Source organism: Cheilinus undulatus, linkage group 12 (assembly GCF_018320785.1).
Source record: "Cheilinus undulatus linkage group 12, ASM1832078v1, whole genome shotgun sequence".
NCBI lineage: Eukaryota > Metazoa > Chordata > Actinopteri > Labriformes > Labridae > Cheilinus > Cheilinus undulatus.
In genome coordinates, this window is record NC_054876.1 from 7039516 (window position 1) to 7061953 (window position 22438).

General features: G+C 39.0%; 1 protein-coding gene across 1 annotated transcript in view; it reads right to left on the reverse strand.

Moving 5' to 3' along the window:
• Nucleotides 1–5270, reverse strand: part of LOC121519189 (spectrin beta chain, non-erythrocytic 4-like) — a 73839-nt gene extending 68569 nt beyond the window's left edge. The window contains exons 1-2 of the mRNA XM_041802017.1: nt 4771–5270; nt 4403–4557 (exon numbers count right to left, since the gene is read on the reverse strand). Coding sequence (XP_041657951.1) covers nt 4403–4525 — 123 coding nt within the window. The 5' untranslated portion in view covers nt 4526–4557; nt 4771–5270. The remainder of the gene's footprint in view (nt 1–4402; nt 4558–4770) is intronic.
• Nucleotides 5271–22438: the final 17168 nt, after the last annotated feature.

Consider the following 22438-nt stretch of genomic DNA (forward strand, 5'->3'; position numbering starts at 1 on the left):
AGAATCATGGAGGCCACTCTGCTCTTGGGAACCTTCATTGCGGCAGAAATGTTTTTGCAGCCTTCCTCAAATCTGTGCCTGTCAACAATCGTGTCTCTGAGCTCTGCTGTAGTTCCTTTGACCTCATGGCTTGGTTTTTGCTCCAATATGCATTGTCAGCTTTTAGGCACTCAATAGAAAGGTGTGTGCCTTTACAAATCACGTCTAATCTATTTTATTTAGCACAAGTGGACTCAGGGCTGCCCCGGGCCAAATTGAGGCCCTAAGCAGACTCTGTTATGAGGCCCCCAAACACTGCGAGAGCGAGAGTGAGCGGACACTGCGCACATTTAATTGATCACGGATGGCCCTGATCTCCAAAAAAAGATATCTTTAGGGTTAATTTACTAATTTGTGATGGCCAGGTAAAGTTTATATTTGGAGAACATTGTATGTGCATTATCTAGATCATATTTATCACGCAAATACCGGACTGATGCTGAGAGAGAGATAAGAAAAATAACGCTCAAAGTGAGGCCTCCCACAGTGATAAGGCCCTACACGCTGTGCATAATTTGCGTATAGGCAGGGGCGAGCCTGGGTGGACTCCAGCTAAGGTGTAGAAACATTTCCATTTTGCAAAGGGTCTGAATACTTATATCAATGTGATATTTCAGTTTTTTGGGGTTTTTTTATAAACTGCAAAAATGTTTACAATTCTGTTTTTACTTTGCCATGATGAGGCACTGAGTGTAGAATAACGAGAATAATTATAGTTTTTCAACTGTAGCATCAGGCTGCAACAAAAAAGGGAAAGAAGGGGGTCTCACTCCTTTCTGAATGCACTGAACACTGATAACCTGCTGTCGAGGCTGTCTATAAGAAGGGTAGAAGGAGAAAGCTCTCTGGGGCCGAGCCACACAGGGGGTCCATGCAGATTAGCGGAAACATCATCAACTTTGAATTTAAGCTTTATGCTAAGACAATAACCAGTCTTTTCAAAGCTACATGAATACACCTTCTTACTTATTGTTGCTTGAGTTAAATGTAACCTTTTCAGAATGTAAACCCACTTTTCTTTAAAGAAAAGAATGAGCCATATTTCATAGCAATGTCAATAATGTGGGTGACTTCATAGCTTAGCCTTTAGCCATAGCCTGCACAAAAGGAACTTTCTAGAGAATATTTGAACATAACAAACCTTGTCAGCTCACTTTCCAGCTCTAAAAGGGGATAAATGTTAACCAGAAAGCTAGCACTTGAGCGGCATTATTAGCAATTCTGGGGCTTTTTGGCTGAAAGTCCTGGTATGCTTCTCATGCATCATTACTGTTTTTTACATGCTATGTATTTGAGCTTGCCTGAACGATGCAGTGCCTGTATATTTTCTTATTTAACATCTACAGGAGTGGCTTTAAGAGACAGAATGTGCTTCTGTTTCATCAGAATAAACACTGGTGCCAAAAGGAAGAGTTTCTGCCTGGTTCATCACACCACAGTGGAGAGTACAGTAGTGCTCCACGATGAGCAGAAATGGAGTCTGATTTACATGTGAAGAAACCACCTCAGCTTCACTGACGTAGAGGGCACTGAGAACATTCAGCGTGGATGCTCTGTCAGGGAAGCAAAGCATGATGGGAATGCAGAGATGAAAAATGAACCTGAGAATGTTTTCATGAAATGGAGCGATCAGCTGTGTGCTCCAGCAGTTACAGACACCAGGGCCTGGAGATTTAAGATACAGTGATATGCTTTTAAATGAGGTAGAGACAGGGCTGTTTATAGTGATATAGTTTATGTTGATTAGAAATAAAGATGAAATAAGTGGGTAAAATCTGGAAGAGTGACTGTGAGCCTTCGCGCTTCACCAGTAGTGATGTCCTATCTCTCTTATGGTTAAAAATATGACTGAAGATCATGATGTCCTGTTCTTTTGATCATTAAAATAATGGAGATTTGATGCTTTTGAGACATGCAGTGTTTAAACCTCAATATATAGAAATTTTTCCAGTGTTTTCATACAACTTTGACAATATAAGGAGTTACTGAGCAATTTCTATATGTAAAAATGGAAAAATGCAGAATAATTGATGTCTAAGACTTCAGTTTCTGGGTTTGATTTTTACTAGAATCATGTCAAAGTTTAAAATACTGCCATTGTGATAACCGTTTTTTAATTCCTTACAGAAAAAAATACTGATACAGGATAGTGCTGCACAAACAGTCTAATTGCAATGACAATCACAATAGTGATGTGCAATTACATACTTGCATTAAAGGCTGACATTATTTTTGTAATAAGTAGAAAAGTCTGCAAATGCCTGCAGAGAAAGGCCTTTAGGTTCCAAAAGGGGCCACTAATGCATGCTGCAGAAGTGACTTTATTTTCTAAAAAAGGGAAAAACCTGAAGTTATTTCGAAAGCCCTACTGTAAAAACTTAGGTTTCATATATTTTTATGCTTCTTAGTATTTGTATGCTCTTGTATTGGGAAATACACACTATCCTTATTCTCTGCATTTTCCTTGATAGCCAAGCAAGTAGACTCATGATAGCAGGTATGTACTATATTGTAATCCAATCACAAATTGCAATATTGTCCAGGATAGTTGCCATTACCCATTATTACCACATTATGCAGCACTAATATACATCCTTTATGACCATTCAACTTAAAATATGCATTATTGCATGATGCATGATTGTTGTTTTGCAGGTATCTTTTAGGCTAATACTAACAAATTCACAGTCACATGATCCTGAATGCCTGTTGGGGTCAGGAAGTGGGGGACAGCCATTACAAACGAATGGGAATGGTGAGGAGTTAGTACTTTAAAGTTCTAAATGGCTCTCGTATGTACATTGTACGTAAATGTCTACATACATTGAGTATGATCCTTCAAAAAATGTGAGTTTTTTTTTTTTTTGTTAACACAGTTTAGCTGATTTACTTGGCATGTAGGTGATCAATATCAAAACTGACTCAGTTCTGCAGACATTCTAGTGTTGTCTATCCAGATGAAGGGATACAAGAGGCTTGAAAAGTCTTGTACTGAGTTAATAGGCTAGCTGAGCCTCTAAAACATAAAAAAGACATTTTTTGTCACAAATATGCTTTTAACAATGATATACTCTCAATCCAATAAACCTTGTGGGGTTAAGAATCGAGTAATAATGAGTTGTTCTGGAACGAGTGCGTACTACAAAATGAGCCACTGTAGCTAGGTCCTGTTTGAGTGCCAGTTTCCTTTCCTTAATCGTTATTCAATCCACATCTAAAAAGCCAAACTGCAAAAATGAAGGGCCAAACAACTAGCTCTACTGTGCTGAGCCAAATGATTTAGATCTCTGAAAAGAGACAGACTTCAGGGTGCGGGTGGCCTAGCAGTAGGTTCAGCCTCATGAACATGGGTGGCTCTTGTTCAAGTCCGGCCTGCGACTTCTTTCCTGCATGTCTCTCTCCTACTCTCTCACCCCTGTTTCCAACTCTATTCACCGTCCTCCACTCTGAATAAAGGCATTTAAAAGCCCCAAAATATATCTTAAAAAAGAGAGAGATTTCCTGTCACAATGAGGGAGACTGGAGGTCATCCGAGGAAACATAGGCAAAATCAGATTTTAATGGGTTTTAAACAGTGTCTATTTTAATTCCTAATTATTATTTTTTGCCTATGTATTTCACTATTTTGAGGACTCAACAGTAGCTCAGTTTTCTGCTGCTGTCATCTGAAAAGAACCTATACCAATACGGACACTGATACATAAATGTAGTTTAGACCTGAAACTCCAATCATTAAAACTCATTTTAAAGTTTAAGGAATGAGGATGAACAAAGAAAAGACTTCAGCTAATGTGGGTCTGTTGGTTCAGCCTGAAACTCCACAGCTCATTCATACATTCAGCCGATATTTACAGCCGGTATATAGGTTGGAAATATCAACAGAGATTTTTACATCTGCCAAGCTCATCTCTGCTGACACTTGTATTTTGCTGATAATATCATCCATTCCAAGCTTGAAACTCCAGAGATGTGATTTTTGGTCCATATGGCCCAGCCCTAGCAGACACCCTGAAGTGAAGGCCTTCACTGCTGCAGCGTGTCCTCTATATGATTCACTGTAACCTCCATATCTGAACGATGAAATCAGCTGGCTTAACCTCGAACAGAGCTAACAATCACAGGGTTCACACCACCTGTGAGCCTGGACATAGCACGGCCGGCGGAGCATCATAACCTTGAGACTGTAATTCAGGATGTCCCCAGGCCAGGTGATGAAACACAGCTGAGTGATGACACCTCTCACACTTTCACCTCCTCCTGCCACCACACCCTCCATCATCGCCCTGTCTCATGTCATGTGCTCATCCACTCACCTGACCTGCTCCCCCATTCCGCCATCATGCTACTGGTCACCTCCACTCACCTGTTCTATCTTGGCCAGCCATTCCTTATTGCGGGCCAGCTCTGCCATAAAGGCCTGGTGCTTCAGCCACTTCCTGTGTAGCTTCTGAGCCTCGTCCCGCGCCGTGTCTCGGGCCATCAGCATCTTCTCTTCCACCCGCTGTCCCAATCACTCAGCTAGGGGAGACAAAAATAGCCACCATCAGGAGCTCCGACGCTCGAGCCGGCCCTTCTCCCCCCCTCCCCCCCCAACAGGACGTCCTGCCTGCCTCGACGCAAGAGCCGCCTGCTCTGCTCTGCTCTGCAGGGGCCTGGGTACCTGTGCTGTCACCACCCACCCCAACCCCCACCAGACACCCTTTTCTGGAGGAAAAAAATCAAGATAAGCACCTCAGCAGCACTGGTAGCAATGGAAGCACTCAAGCCCTTCCTTTGGGTCGCCCCTGGGTCCTCATGCCCTACCACTTCATGGGTCTTGCGGTCCTGATGCTGCAGTACCTGCTAGCCAGTCTCAGAGAAGGCAAAAACAAGCAGCCAAATAGAGGAAATGCGCCAATGACAACAGTGGGAAAGAATGACCCACACATCCAAGATCCCTCGCAGGTTTTAGCTCCAAATGTCGATTACAATCCAGCCATCAGGGAAGGAGAAGATGTAGCTTTAGCCACAGCAGAAATCTTTCAACCGGGGCAAACCTGACCATCCAGCACTCGCCAGTCCCGGTCAATCTGTAGTCCTGTCTAATGATGCTGTAGACAGGAGGAGGAGGAAGAGTTGGAGTGGGAGGAGCGGGGATGCAGAGGCAGTGCAGAGGAGGCCGGATAACATAAGCTACCCGCTCTTGAAATGCATCCTTCCCACGGCTGCAAAAAGATGCACGCGCAGGCAGGCTGCTGTTAGATAGCAACACTATATTCTCCCCTCACTTCCCCTTCCCCGTGTCCCCGAACAGCTCAGCCGCGGTTGGTGCATGCTGCTGCAGTCCTTGCCTCTCAGCTACGCTCCTGTGTGTGTGCGTGAGTGCGTGAGTGTGTGTGCAATCACAATCAGCACTGCAGTGCCGGAGCAGAGCGAGGAGAGAGAGAGAGGGAGAGAGAGCAAAAAGGCGGGGGGGAGACAGCAAGAGCAGGAGAGAGGGAGAGGAAATGGAGAAAGGGGGGAGCGCCAGAGCAAAAAAATAAAAAAAAGAAGAAGAAGAAGAAGGGGAGAGAGAGTCAAAAGAGGGAAAAGATGGAGCTAGTGGGGGGGTTAGTGAAACAGAGAGAAGAAGAGAGAGCCTGCGTCATCCCTCAGTGTCACCAGGGACATTTCTCTGCACTAGAAATGACTGCACTCGGAGCGGGAGCAGGATTTGGGAAGGAGGGGGGGAGGTGTCGATTTAAAAACAGCTGAATGAGAGTGAAGGAGGACGCATGCACACACGGTCCACAGTGCAGCTGACTGATTCGGATCACTCTCCCTCTTTAAGGAGAGGTGCATGTGTCTCCTGCTGCAAACACAGAGGATGCACATTGGTCATGCACGCACTCTAGTTCTGCTCCATTAGGTCTGAATTAAGGGGGCTAAATTAGTTCAGAGTGAATTTTTAGTCTGCATTTGTGCTGCAGCATCAGGAACATTTCTTATTTATATACTGTTCTGTAAAAATACCAATTTTTATTAGATTGAGTCATAGTAGCATCAGAGGTGATTAAAGTTTGATGAAGACAAGGCTGAAGTAGAGCACAGCCCTAAAACACCAAGTTTTGTTGTTCAAGCTTTTTTTGGTATTTTACTTTCTATTTCTGTATTCACTTTAAGACATTTTCTCCTTAATTTCATGAACTAACATTTTCCATAACTTCATCAATGATTAAAATAATTTAAACAAAATAATTGGTGAAGGAATTTTTTTTTAAATCTTGAAATAAATTCCGTTTTTTTTTTTTTTTTTTTGCAGTTGACATCATTGATCGGTGGAAAACTGCTGATGGGGGGCAAGGAATGATTTCTGCAAAGAGAAACACTATTAAAATGCCAAAGTTTTGTGCTATTCATGACTGTGTCAAGGGTTAAACATAAACATTCTTCAGCTACTTTTGTGTCCTGAAAGTAGTCGCACATACAGTGCTTAACAAATGTATTAGACAACCCTAACCCTAACCAAAGTAAGGTTTATGCCACAGCTGCCCTAAATTAACAGCACTGGTAATTACCAAAATCATTTTTTATGTTTCTGCAATGGTTAATACACCAATATGTAGAAGCTCTTTAACTGAAATGATATTTTTAATGCTAAAATAGAATTATCATTGTTATCCATGAATTTTAAAATTTACTGATTTACAAAAAAACTGAAAAAATAGTAAAGCACATTAATATTTCTTGATTAATATGTCAAATTATAGTTATTTACTTACATTCCTTAACAGAAAAATGAGTTTTAGTGGTTGAATGTTATGCTCGATTAATTTCTGACTTCTCAGAGAAGCCCAGTGAGCCGGCTCAAATTTGGGTGAATTCAGTTTGAAATCCCTCATTCCTGTTCAAAATGGTAAAATGTGGAGAGCTCACTGAAAATGAAAGAGTCCGTATTAAAGCACTTCATGATGCTGGATGGTCTCTGAGACAAATATGACAGGTGGTCTAATACATTTTTTAAGCACTGTACATATAGACAATAAAGTTTTAAAAAGCTCACAGAGAAACTAACCTGACACATCAGATGGATTTGTTTCACACATCCATCTGGAAAACCTCCCATAGACAGTGTTTGGGAAAGGGCAGAGCCTTTGAAAAAAAACTCGGAGGGTGACTGGATAAACGTTCTGTCACATCTTTACGGGCCAATCAGAACAACAAAACACATGATGTTGTGGCCGCTACCGAGAAGTGAACTCCATAGAGAACTGCATAATGCAAACCATGGCTGTTGTTGTCATTTTGAAAGAAAACAACACACTGCTGTTCTTTGTTCTTCTTTTAACAAAGAAATGTCATCGAGTTCTGATCAAACTGACACTATAGCAGTGTCCATGCTAATCTCTGCCCCTCGACGCTGTATGGTCCTGTCACTTTCTTACTGGGCCCAAACTGTTCAGACGGGAGCTTTGCAAGATGGATTCGCCAGTGAGAAACTTGGCAACGGGTGAATCCATCTGCTTTAAGAGGTGACAGAGAAACAGCAGCAGGCCTGGATCAAAAGCCTCCATTTAAAGGGATATTTTGATATTTTTGAAGTTGGGTTGTTTAAGGTAGTCGGCGAGGACCTGGTAAGGCCTATAATCTTGACTTAGGGGGTTGGTAAGGGTGTAAGAATGATCTTTAGCAGTTCCTTCCTTGAGCTGCTCCTTTAATTCCACTTAATCCATGAAGTGTCAATTTTTGCCAGTTTTCCAGAGAACTTGTAAAATGACTTCATTATCATGGGAAAAGTAGCCATTTATTGCAAGGAGATAAATTAGTTGAAAAATTCATCAATATTTAAATTTACCCAATTTTGCAGTTAAACAGGGTGAGATAAAAGGTATCAATGCATGTCCAATAAAGACCTCAGGACTTTTGCTACCATTTATGTTTCAGACACCTGGTCACGACCCATTGAAAACTGCTCCCTGACCCACCAGTTGAGAATGACTGCTCTATAAAGCAGATATGCTAGCATATGAAAACAAAGTAGAAATTAAAAAACACCCATAATAACTAGACATACATTGAGAATTACAACATAACTAAGACAAAGAAGGGTGCATATCTTAGCAGAAATGTAGAAGCCACATAAATGTGTTTACCTGTTCTTCTTTTTTCTAGCATGCTAACCACTAGCGCGCTAATCACGAATGCTAACTGCTAACCACTAATGCTAGACGCTAAGCGTGGATTTTTTTTACTTCTTTACATGAAGCATATTTAACACAGAGACTAACTTAAATCACTTAGTACTTACTTAATTTGCACAATAACTCTGAACTTCTCACTTCTTTATCTACTCTGAGAGAGTTAATTAGTGCATCTAAGATGTGTGGAACAATTTCAGAAAAATGTTCCTCAACGTAGAATTGCAAGGACTTAAATATCTTACCAGCTACAGTACATAATATCATCAAAAGATTCAGAGAATCTAGAGAAATCTCTGCGAAGGGAGACAAGGCCATAATTCTGTTCTGTAAATCACTGCATGGGCTCAGGAACACTTCCAGAAATCATTGTCTATTAATACAGAACACTTTGCCATGAAAAAATCCAAGTAAAAGCTGTATCATGCACAGCAGAAGTCATATATGAACACAATCCAGAAACTCCACTATCTTTTCTGGGCCGTAGTGCATTTAAAATCGAACGAGGCAAAATGGAAAACTGTTCTGTGGTCAGATTAATCAAAAAGTGAAATTCTTTTTGGAAACAACAGACACTATGTCTTGTAGACTAAAGAGGAGAGGGACCATTCAGCTTGTTCTCCTGGCACAGGTCAAAAGCTTCCATCTCTGATGGTGTTGGGTTGCATCAGTGCCTATTATGTAGGTAACTTACACATCTGAGAAGGCTCTATCAGTTAGGTTTTAGACCAACATATGCTCCCATCCAGACAGCGTCTCTTTCATGGAAGGCCTTGCATATTTCAGTAAGACAATGCTAAACCACATGCCACATCCATCACAACAGCATGGCTTCACAATAGAGAAGTCTGGGTACTAAACTGCCCTGCCTGCAGTCCAGACTGTTGACCAACAGAAAACATCACCAAATCAAAAATCTGGCAAAGAAGATGCAGGACCTTTAAGCAGCTAGAATCATCAGACATCAGACAAGAACGGGACAACATTCCTCTCCCAAAACTCCAGCAACTGGCCTCCTAACTTCCCATTTACAGACTGTTAAGAGGGGATGCTACACAAAGGTAAACATGGCCATGTCCCGACTTTTTTGAGATGTGTTGCTGCCATCAAAATTGAAAATGAGCTAATATGTTTGAAGAAATGGTAAAATATCCCAGTTTCAACATCTGAAATGTTGTTTATGTTCTGTAGTAAGTCAAATATGGGTTTATGAGATTTAACAATCATTGCATTCTGTTGATATTCATATTTTGCACAGTGCGCAAATTTGATGGGAACTGGGATTGTATCTTTTAACTCAGAACTACTGGTACAAATTGTAAGAGAAATGTGGCCTCCCTTTTTATGGAAAAAACTTTATAAAAACATAATTCATCAGTCAGTGTTGTAGAAATCCTCATGTTTAAGTACATATATCCCGCTGTCACGTAAAACGTTTAGTCTCAAAAGTTTTATTTTGAATGTTGTGACTGAAAAAAACACAAATCAGTTATGAGGGGTTTTCTCACACAAAAACAACAAATATTACAAAATAAAATGGTCTTCAGCTAAAAAAATTTGAGTCCTCTTCATCCTCGACTCCTGACGCAGTTAAGCCTGAGTCTAAGTCAAAGTCCGAGTCTTAAGCACTTGAGTCCAAGTTGAGTTACAAGTCCTCCAAATCAGGATTCAACTCGGACTCGAGTCCGAGACCTGGACTCAAGTACAACAACACTGGCTGATTCTAGCAGTCACTGATAACCGAGGGATTTATGACCTAAGTTTGAGAAGAAACCATGATGTCAATACAAAGGCCAAAGCATGCAGGAATGTTACAGTATTTGTCAGGATGCTAGGTGAGCGTTTCTTTTGTAGAGGTGGTGGTATGAAGTTACGGTCACTACTGGATGTAAACAAGTGTTTCTGGCTGTTAAAGTCAACACTGTGTAGCAAGAAGACAGATGTAGCCAAAAACTTTCTGATTTCTCAGGATAAAGCAATGAAGTTAATACCAGTTTTTATTTTGATCCGTGCAGTCGAAGAGTGTTAAAAAAAGTGGAAATACCAATGAGATACGCAAATAAGAGGTGACAGGAGCAAATTACAGTCAGTGTAATTTTCAAGTCATCAACTGTTAGAGCATCATTAAAATTTGATTGAACAAACCTCCCAGTGATAACTACTTTTTTTTCCAAAATAAAAAACTCAAAATGTACTGTTCCAAATTTTTATGCACAACAGACTTTCAAAACATTTTAAAGAACTGAAAATGTTCATTTGTTGAATTTTCAGCATTAGGAGATCATATTTACTGAAATCAAAAGCTATTTTAATCAAAAACATCTCAACAGGCAAAGTTAGCAGACAGTTTCTGCTTGAATTTCTTTGCAAGATGTCAAAATATCCTCCCAGAGCTGCTGTTTTGATGTGAACTGTCTCCCACCCTCATAGATCTTGAGCTTGAGGATGCTCCAAAGGTTTTCAACAGGGTTGAGGTCAGGGGAGGATGGGGGCCACACCATGAGTTTCTCTCCTTTTATGCCCATAGCAGCCAGTGACACAGAGGTATTCTTTGCAGCATGAGATGGTGCATTGTCATGCATGAAGATAATTTTGCTACAGAAGGCACAGATCTTTTTGTACCATGGAAGAAAGTGGTCAGTCAGAAACTCTATATACTTTGCTGAGGTCATTTTCAGACCTTTAGGGACCCTAAAGGGACCTACCAGCTCTCTCCTCATGATTCCAACCTGAAACATGACTCTGCCACCTCCTGTCTGATGTTGCAGCCTTGATGGGACATGGTGGCCATCCACCAACCATCCACCACTCCTCCATCTGGACCATCCAGGGTCACACGGCACTCATCAGTAAACAAGACTGTTTGAAAATGAGTCTTCACGTATTTCTGGGCCCACTGCAACCGTTTCTGCTTGTGAGCATTAGTTAAGGGTGGCTGAATAGTAGGTTTAAGCACGACTGCAAGCCTCTGGAGCATCCTACACCTTAAGGTTTGTGGGACTCCAGAGGCACCAGCAGCTTCAAATACCTGTTTGCTGCTTTGTAATGGCATTTTAGCAGCTGCTGTCTTGATCCGATGAATTTCAGAAACCTTTCTCATTATGGCTTTATCTGCACAAACCCATCTGTGCTCTGACTCAGCCACAAATTTCTTCACAGATGATCATGCTAAAGTTTTCCTGAAATATCTCATGTTTTCATGCCTTGTCCAAGGCATCGCACTATTTGAGGCTTTTCAGTAGCAGAGAGATCCTTTTTCTTTCCCATATTGCTTGAAACCTGTAGCCTGCTTAATAATGTGGAACGTCCTTAAGCAGTTTTCCTTTCATTGGGCTCACCTGGCAACCTAATTATCACGGGTGTGTTTCAGTGATCCAAAGAGCCCTGAGACACAATACCATCCATGAGTTTTAATGAAAAAACACAAATTGAATGTTAATGACAATAAAATCCAATTTTCATAATAATTTGGAACGCGGTGTAGAATGTGCATAATTTACCTGCAAAATTTGCCTCCTTCATGCCGTTATTTCTTGTCGCCCTTATTGTGTAATGATCTTTACACTGGTATTTTATTGAGTTTTTTTTTAGTTATTCTAAAATTTTTCTGCATGGATACTATTTTTTGAATAGCCTGCATATATTTCAAAATCTCACGTACCCCCTGGAGTGCCTTCACGCACCCCCAGGGGTATGCACACCCCTATTTGAGAACCACTGGTTTAGAGTTCCAGGGCATGTGTGCATGTTTGTCTGTGCGTGGTTGGAAAAAGGATTTTGCGATAGAACTGAGTGTAAGTGTGCTTGTAGTTTCAGGGCCTACCACACCGGGTAGTGCAGCAGTACCTGTTCAGGGGTGACAGGGGTCTCTCTCTAGATCCAGGTGGGAAGGCTCGCCATGTCACTCGCTGGACGGGTCAGCATGAGGAAAATCCGACATAACAAAAGAAAAGACCTGCCCTGTCAACAGACAGTCAGGGAATATCATGAGCTCTCAAATATCTATTATCTATTTGTAATTGTTTTTAGCATCATGAGTTCTCAACATCACTTTTTAATTGCTACCCACATGCAGTGATGCACAAGAATTAACCTTCACAACACCTTTCAAAATTAAACATTATGAAATTAAACATTTATCTTAGTAACATTTCTGTTTTTAATGTAAAAACCTTTCTGTGGATAAGACAGCTTAAACTGCTAAAAAAACAACATTTTTCTGTCAGTGCAAAATAAAATCAATTTAAAACATTAAATAATATTTAGATGTAAACTGTGCACTCAACAGAAACACATATTTTTAGATAAGCATGGTTAACTTTTTTGAAAAAAAAAGTGCTTAATACAGAGCAATACAAAATACCTCGTGTTAAAAGAAAACGACAATAACTCACTGATCAGTGAGCATGTTGAGCTCTGGTCAGGTTGAGCACAGACATAAAATATGGCAGCGCCAAGTAAACCACAAGTTTTCTTGTTTCCTGCAGTGACCATGGTCTTTAACTGTGTACGAATTCACTGTATAGTGAACATGCCATTTTGTAGTGGTGTCTGAATTCTGGGAGAGCATTCTTATTCACTATATAGCAAACTCATTCTATCCCACAATGCACTGAACCACCAGTGGTCACTAGCCCAGCAGTATCTACAATCATGCATCGTGGTTGCTGCTCTCAAACCTGACAGACAATTGAGAGGAGCTCAGGAACACATCAAAACATTTTTTAGGCTTTTTTGTTTGTTTGGTTTTAACCAAAGATTATAATCTTTAAGAAAGTGTAAAGGATTATAAAAAGTAACCTTTTTCCCCCTATGTTGATTACAAGACATGAGACCATCAATTTTATGCAAAAATAAGTGATAACAGGCACAATATTAATACTATTTTGTCACTAAAGTCACAAAACATTTTTATCTATTAGTATTTTTATTTTTTTTTAAATATGTTACATTTAGTATCAGTTACAAATGAAATTCTACCGTAAATTTCGATTCTCAGGAAATTTGTGAGCACTTGTTGCTAAAGGTGTTGATTGTGAGATAGCGATGACGTCATTGCCCGCAGCTGCAGTAGTGTCTGAAATCATTTTTGTGTTTGGCAGCTGAGTCCAACATATAGTCAACTATATGCTGATCATTATATGGTGGATAGGGAGTAGGTAATGAGTGTGTGGTTTCAGACACAGCCTTTGAAATATCTACACTCTCTAATTATCAAATTAAGCTAGTAGCGACTTAAGCTAGCGCTAGCATCGCGATGCTAATGTGCTAAGGAAAAGCAAGTTGAATAATATCGCTAGTACTTACTTCAGCAAGAAACACTTCAGCAGCAGTTAGGCTAAATTCTTTAGAGTCCGTTTTGACTTTATCTCCTGCTTTTGTCACGTATTTCTACCTTTAAATTCACTTCTGATAACTTTTCATCCTACCTGCTCTCTTTCTGTGTCTCTGCCTGCATCCGCGGTTCTCCTCGTTCACACGCGTTGCCTAGCAACAGGAAGGCGGGTCTTAACTGCCAGAAGCAGGCTTCTGATTTGCTGATACATCTTTCTTAAGTAGGATAAAAACACTTACTTATTCATTTTTAAATCATTTTTCTTTTAGCCACTGTCATTTTAACTTTTGACTGATTTATCCTTTCTTTTTTGCATTGATTAATTAGTTCACATTTCCCTCTGTGTTCAAATTAACACTTTAAAATGTGCTAATTTTTAACACTCACAGTGGTTTTATTTATTTATTGATTGATTTGTGTTACACATTAAAGTGTTCTTATATCACAATATTGTATCATTTCCTTTCACATTGGGTGTAAATTTTGAGGTAATTTTTATTTCCATTATTTACACAGTTCAAAGTACTTTAGATAATCATAATCAATCTTTTCATGATCAGTGTAGATTGTCACCTCACATTAAAGTACTACAGCAATGTGAGGTGTCTTATGGCAATCATAGAGCATTAGGATGGACACAGAACTTTTATGTACCCTTAGTTTAAACTCTGTATCGCCCCCTTTAGGAAAGATTTCCCATTGCCAAAGTCAGGAAGTGACCATCTTCATAGACAACAACGGTGCAGAAGTGTTTGCATGAAAATTTAACAATGATTCACCAGAAACATAAACAAAGGAATCCCAACAGTAATCACTGCACAACAGGCAACATCTAAACACTGCTTAACACATCTAAACCCATCTACAAGCTTTAAAACAAATCTAAGATGCATCTAAATACTCTGCACAAAGGCATGATGGGAAAACTTTCCCCCCAGATTTGAAATGGCAGAGGGCGGAGCTTGGATCAATTAACTCTACTGTGATAAACACTAAATGGATGTAGAATTCACAATAATCAGATCAGTCTTTAAGCTGAAAGTAATTATAGCTTACTGGTGCCACCTACAGGAGAGAGTTGGTATAGATCAACCCAGTATTTTCTTCTCCTATTCAAAACAACTATTTTTGCCATGAGTGTATTAGCCTACAATTGGTACTCTGCATAAATAAATTAAGGCTTGGAAAGGTTTTAAATACAAATAATAAACATCAAACATTAATCTATAATTTCAGTCAAAAATGTGTGAAAGTATTTTAATACCAGGAAACAAAGCTAGAGAAACCTCCCAGAAATGTTCGCATTCATAAAGAGAGCTATCCTCACTAACCATTGTAGGGCTATGTCGGTGAATTTATGGGCTCTTAAAGATTCAACCTTAAAGACCTAATAAAACATCAAGTGTAAAGCTCCAATGCTCCATTAGTAACCTGAAGGGCATAACAAGACAGACAGTTCATCTCTGGCAACTGCTCTCACAGGCAGAAAATCAAAGACAACATAAAATTTATATCTCAGAAAGGAAATAGATGCTAAAACTTTCTACATGAAATTGGATTAAACTTCCATTTTGGGTTCTGGTGAAGGTTTAGTAAGGTTTAGGACACCAGAAGTTAAAAACTTGATGTGCAAAACCTGATTACAGGACGTTTAATAAAGCCAAGTAAACAGTCTGCTTGCAGGGAAAAAAAAAAAAAAAAAATCCTCCATTAACATTCCATCACAGGCAGCTTAGCATACGTAGCTCTCAGAGCCACTGAGAGATGGCTCTGGTAGCTCCATTAGCTGTGTAACAGACCTACGAAGCTAACTTAGCCAACGTAGCCAACATGAGCTAAAGCTAGGCTCAGCAAGCAGCTATCTACCTGCACAGCTAAAGCTAATTTAGCTACGTTTGCTAAAGTGCATGTTACTAAAGCTAATTTAGCTATGCAGATTATGTAGATATGTAGCAAACATAGCTATGTAGCTAAAGCGATGCCCTTTGGCAGCTATGTAAAGTCTCTGTAAGCTATGTAGCTCTGTAGGCTTTAGCTAAAGCTAACATAGCTAAAGCAAGCTATCATTAGTGTAACTCCTTCTAAAACAGGTTTATAAATAATCTAATCCTGGATTAAACTTCTGATCTTTTTCTCTGTTTTATTCATAAAATGTTTTTTAGCCTGTTATGCTTGTAATGTGGCTATTTCATGAATGTTACTGTCAGACTTTGTTGGCCTTTTGAACAGACTGGGTATCCAGGGATTATTTATCCTGTAAAGGTTTTTAAATCAAAGCTTATTAGGATGTTACTGTTTTTCTAACAGTGTAAAGCACCATGAGTTACTGTGAGTCGCTTGCCTTGCTTTTAGGACCGCTCTTACATGATTAAAAAAACTTGCCTTGATAAAAGTATCTCTTCTGTCTTTGAGGGGACCAATCATTAATTCAAAAACACTTTAAACCAGTTGTATTCATGTGACTTCACAAGAATAAGCTCCAACATGAAACCTAGACCATGGCGTAGACTGAGGGTGTCAAACTCAAGGCCCAGGGGCCAAATCTGGCCCTGGCACAGTTATACCCGACCCACCAGATCATATCATATTTTTATTACAACCTGCCCACCAGTATGAGGCCTGCAGATTTCCTCCAGAACAAAATGTGAACTTAACCATGATGATTTAAAATATCCCTGATGAGTTATAAAAAATTATGAATAGTAAAGAGTGAAAATTATTTGATTTAAAGTCAGGAACATTGGTAAGACATTTAATTCATTTCATTCATATTTTCAATGTTGTATCTCACAATTATGACTCAAAGTTATGGCTTTAACTTTTTTCTCTCACATTTTGACATTTTCAACTCCTAACTTGGACTTTTATCTTATTTTGACCTTGGCTTCAGTGTCTGTTTTACTCTCAGTGGGTAGTAAATGTGTAAAAAGTTCATCATGATGTTTTGAAGAAGACTGAAACCATCATCTCTTTGAAAAATGTTAACTGATGCAATAATTGATATGAGAGGTTGTCTTGTTTGGTGATGTTTTTGCAGTCTGAGTTCTGTATGAAACATGATTTGCTGCACTCTGCTGGGCAATAGAGAGAATACAGGTTCCCTTTAAAAACATTCTATGACTTAGTCTTAATGAAATAAACATGATCATACTGATGTTATGAAATACATAGGATGGTGCTGTCAATTGATTAAAAAAAAAAATCAAGTTGATTACATCACTATCTTTAGTTTCAGTAATTTTTAGACTTTTAAATGTTCTTATTATCAAGTGTTTGTTTTCATTATTTCAACTTTATGTACAGCGCTTTTAAGCGCTTTTTACTAAAAATGTATTACCATTATTATTATTTTCTATAAATTAAAATTTTAAATACTACTATTTACTTGCATGTTGTTTGAGATAAATTAGTACAAGTATGGTGTTTAAATTAAGAAATATTAAACAAACTAGAGTTTTAAACTTATTTGTGGTTTGTAAATCAGAGTGTCTTAATTCAGTGAGCAATAATATTTATAAGCTGCAAACGAGCCCAGCAGACAAACACATCAGGTAGAAAATAACTTCTGCTATAAAGTGAATGATCAGGTGTGCTGTTACCCCGAGGTAGCTGAAGTTGCTGACTGATGTCCAGTGGTTTCTCCTCAGTGTAATAAATGTGGCTCGGGCCGGCTGCTCCACTTTAGTTGCCTTTTTAGCTGTCATATAATTCACAGATTCTTGTGACAGTAGTCCTCGTAGGTGTTCTAGGTGGAAGTTGGTATGGGTCATCTGAGGCGACGCGGATGATGTCTTGAAGCCCCTTGTTGTCAGCAATGTTGATTGCAGTCTCTGGTGACCCATTAGTGATTGCATTAGCTAGCTTAGATGCTGTCGTTTTGGGGACAAATCTGAGTCTGCTGGGCTGCACCAATGTAGCTTGGCTATTGGCTTGATCCCATGTTGTTGTTAGCATCTTTGCTAACATTAGCAACATTAGCTATCATAGCTTGATCCCGTGTTGTTAGCGTCTTTGCTAACATTAGCAACAGTAGCTATCATGGCTGGATCCCATGTTGTTGTTAGGGTCTTTGCTAACATTAGCAACATTAGCTATCATTGCCTGATCCTGTGTTGTTAGGGTCTTTGCTAACATTAGCAACAGTAGCTATCATGGCTGGATCCCATGTTGTTGTTAGCGTCTTTGCTAACATTAGCAACAGTAGCTATCATTGCTTGATCCCATGTTGTTGTTTGCGTCTTTGCTAACATTAGCAACAGTAGCTATCATGGCTGGATCCCATGTTGTTGTTAGCGTCTTTGCTAACATTAGCAACAGTAGCTATCATGGCTGGATCCCATGTTGTTGTTAGGGTCTTTGCTAACATTAGCAACATTAGCTATCATTGCCTGATCCTGTGTTGTTAGGGTCTTTGCTAACATTAGCAACAGTAGCTATCATGGCTGGATCCCATGTTGTTGTTAGCGTCTTTGCTAACATTAGCAACAGTAGCTATCATTGCTTGATCCCATGTTGTTGTTTGCGTCTTTGCTAACATTAGCAACAGTAGCTATCATGGCTGGATCCCATGTTGTTGTTAGCGTCTTTGCTAACATTAGCAACAGTAGCTATCATTGCTTGATCCCATGTTGTTGTTTGCGTCTTTGCTAACATTAGCAACAGTAGCTATCATGGCTGGATCCCATGTTGTTGTTAGCGTCTTTGCTAACATTAGCAACAGTAGCTATCATTGCTTGATCCCATGTTGTTGTTAGCGTCTTTGCTAACATTAGCAACAGTAGCTATCATTGCTTGATCCCATGTTGTTGTTAGGGTCTTTGCTAACATTAGCAACATTAGCTATCATGGCTGGATCCCATGTTGTTGTTAGCGTCTTTGCTAACATTAGCAACAGTAGCTATCATGGCTGGATCCCATGTTGTTGTTAGCGTCTTTGCTAACATTAGCAACAGTAGCTATCATTGCTTGATCCCATGTTGTTGTTTGCGTCTTTGCTAACATTAGCAATAGTAGCTATCATTGCTTGATCCCATGTTGTTGTTAGCGTCTTTGCTAACATTAGCAACAGTAGCTATCATGGCTGGATCCCATGTTGTTGTTAGCGTCTTTGCTAACATTAGCAACAGTAGCTATCATGGCTGGATCCCATGTTGTTGTTAGCGTCTTTGCTAACATCAGTAAAGATGTGTCTTGCCTGGCAGTGGTACTTCAGACTCATTGTGCTTCGGAGCAAAGACAGTTCATCACTGCAGTATGTACACACAACTTTTGTTTCATCCAGACTTCCATTTGGCAGCTTTTAAATCTAAATTCGCTGTGAAGCAGACCTGGGTCTGTCTCCTCACTCATCACTGCTGGCAGTGTTTGACCCACCTTTAAGCGTAACACCCACACAGGAGGACTACAAGAGTTGTGGTCAAACTTAGTCACATGATTAAATTGAATTATTATTTCTTTAATGTGTTAAGCTTTCCAGATTAATTAAAAGCATTAATGCTTTAATATTAACAGGCCTAGTTTTTTTTTTTAAATATAATTTTGTAGCAATTTCATTGTCTCAGATTCTCTCAGCAGTGAAATGATGTAAATAAACAACAGCCATCAGCTTGTGCCCTCAAGCTAAAGCGCTCTTGGGTTATGCAGCAGGACAACGACCCAAAACATCCAGCTTGTTCGCCGCTGAATGGCTAAAAAAACCTAAACAAACAAACAAACAAAATTAAGGTTTTGGAGGGGCCAAGTCAAAGTCTTAAAGACTTAAATCCAACTGAGATGCTGTGGTGTGACCTTAAACAGCAGTTCATGCTGGGAAACCCTCCAATATGGCTGAGTTAAAACAATTCTGTGAAGGAGAGTGGGCCAAAATTCCTCCACGGCGATGAGAAAGACTCATCACCAGTTATCACAAACGCTTGGTTTCAGTTATTGCTGCCAAGGGCAGCACACCCAGTTATTAGGTTCAGGGGGCAATTACTTTTTCACACAGGGACAGATAGGTTTGGATTTTTCTTCTGTTAATAAATAAAATCATCATTTAGAAACTGCATTTTGTATTTATTTGGATTGTCTTTGTGAAGTATTAAAATTGGTTTGATGATCTGAAACATTAAGGCACGATAAATATGCAAATAAAAAGTAAATAAAAAAAATAAAAAAATAAATAAAAATCAGGAATCAGAAACAGGGCAAACACTTATTTATGGCACTGTACGGCTTTTTAACTGAACAGATATTAAACAGTGCCACTGACTGCAAGGGAAGTATTTTAAAACAATCACAGTTTGATTATTGTTTGCTGTCACTGGAGAATCCATCAGTCGTCTTGGTGTTCCTGTGAATCATTATCGTCTTATGTAGTAGGCTGAACTTTGTTTTTGCCACATTCATTTTGTCTTTAACCATAGAAAGAATTACTGACAAAGTAATGGAGGATTGCTTTGCTCTGACAGTTTGCCATACTCAGTGAGTTATTTGTCCTTTAAGACCCCTCTCATCATGTCAGGTTCTACTGACATGTATCTATCATGATCAACAAAATTCAGTTTCTCAGACAGTTTAGTTTATTTTCAGTGGTTTAGCATACATTTTAGGGATAAGTATACTGTTTATATTCTGTACAAATTACAGTTTTCTTTTTATTTCTCTATAAACATGTGCTTTCTAAATTCAAGCCTGTAGTCTTCTATCCTTGGAGATGTAGTTTCTCCACTAGAGGGCAGCCTCTCCATAAATATTTTCTTCATCTTGTCAGCTGAATTTCACTAAGATGACTGATTGTAAGTGCTGTGTAATCAGGAGTTTCAGTGTCTTTAAAATATAGCTGTGTTTATACAGTAAAGGATGAAAATGATCAGAGTAATATCAGAAATGTTTAATTGAGGGGTGTGTCCATGTTTGATGGTTTATGTAAAGACAGATGAGAAGGCCAAACGTGCTCCATAGTGTAGAATATTTCTCACTGGCACACATCATGATCTGAAATTTAGGTCACTTAACATAAAGTTTAATTCCTGCAGATGCATATTTCTATTAGCTGTTTGTAGGTCTTTAATCTTTTTAATCAGGCTGATGTCCAGGAAGAGACCAAATTAGTTTAACCCTTTAAAGGGCACTCATTGAAATACTTGGAATTTTAAAATTTAAGTCCCAGAATATTATTGGTGGGCACCCCTCTGCTTTTTTATATACATATACTAATACATATATTTATATTTATACATATATTTTTTTCATTATTCGTTAAATCAAGATCCATTAAGTGTATGCACATTAAAGTGTTACTAATGGGAAATATAAAGTATAAAGTCAAATGTGTATTAACATATACATTAAACTTTTATCTAAATACTAAACACTTCTTCTACACTCATAATTTTTGGAGCACATAATGACTCTTCAAAGATGAATCGACATGGTGCTTTTCCATAAAACTTGGTACAGGTCAAAACTCACAGAGTCATCAGGGCTGTTGAGATTGTCTTTAGATTCTCACCTTGTTTAGATGCCAAACATGGCTGGCTTTAGAATACTGAATAAGTTATGACGGTACCACCAGTTTTAGCTTATGATTTAAACAGCGGACCTTAAAGAAATCAAATATACTGAACTGTTAATTTTAGAAGGGATGAGACTCACCATAAAAATAAATACTGATTTTTACCATTTAAGTATAATAAAACTGGTTTAATGTTGTAAAACTGACTGAAATCACATAAATTTATACTTATTCATTTTTCTTATAATTCCATTACATTTAAAAAAAAAATCACAAATATGAATTTTCCAAATTAAATTATGCAGAATAAAAGCTCACAGTAAAAATGTAACCACATTAGCGTGATAAAACTGTTAGAAGGTTATAAAATGTACCCAAAATTTACACCTGTTTCATGATCTATACCTTGAAAATTTATATAAATTGGTCAAATTTACCACTGGATTATTTCTACTGCTTTACACACCTGTGGAAACATCAGCTACACACTAAGTACTTTTATCCTACATTAAAAAATTGTTATTTTGTCAAGAAGATACCCTTTTTATGACTTGCTAGATGTACTGGCCACATGTTGTAATATAGACACAATGTACACAGCTAAATGGGTTTAAGATCAAACATTTCTTACATTTTTCACATTAAAACTGCAGTAACAGGGCTTGACGCTAACTTCAGTCAGAGTCAGTCTAAGTGACTAATAGGTTTCCTTTTTTTGTGTTTTGTATAGTCTGGGGGACTTGGTCCGTTTTGGAACGTGGTTTGGTTTGCATTCACACTGCTCTTGGCCAAACGGACCAAACCGTCTGAACACCTACAACCTCTGCCCGTTAGGGGCGCTGTGGTGACAAACAAACGGCGACCAAGAAGAAAAGCTGGAGTAGAAGAAGACGAAACGGGGAAATCCAGCTCCTTCCGCCGGTCTTTTTTCCACATAAATAATGAAAAAACACTGAATTATGCTGTCTTGGAGTTTCTGCTCTTGCATTGGGGCATTATGAGCAGCCAGCGAGACGGTGAGCTGTCCAACAAGTCGTCCTCAACATAAGACGAATAAATAAGCATGGACGACATCGTGTTGCTATGGCTACAAAGATGCCAAGCGAGGCATCTCTCCTCCATGGATCTCTCCTTCAGCTTATTTTTTTATGCGCATGTGCCCCTAAATATTTTTTACAGTTCGCACACACCTATTTTTAGGTGCCAATATGAGTGAAACGCTCGCACTGTCGAGCCCCGAGTAATTCTAAGAAATCGTATTCAAACAAAACTAATCATTACATTCAGCACCACTATTCACCTTTACAACTTATGGTTTTCATCATCTTACCATGTTTACATGAAGGTTCACCGCTGTTCCAAGTTTTTTCCATTTGTGGATAATGGCTCTCACCGTGGTTGGCTGGGGTCTGA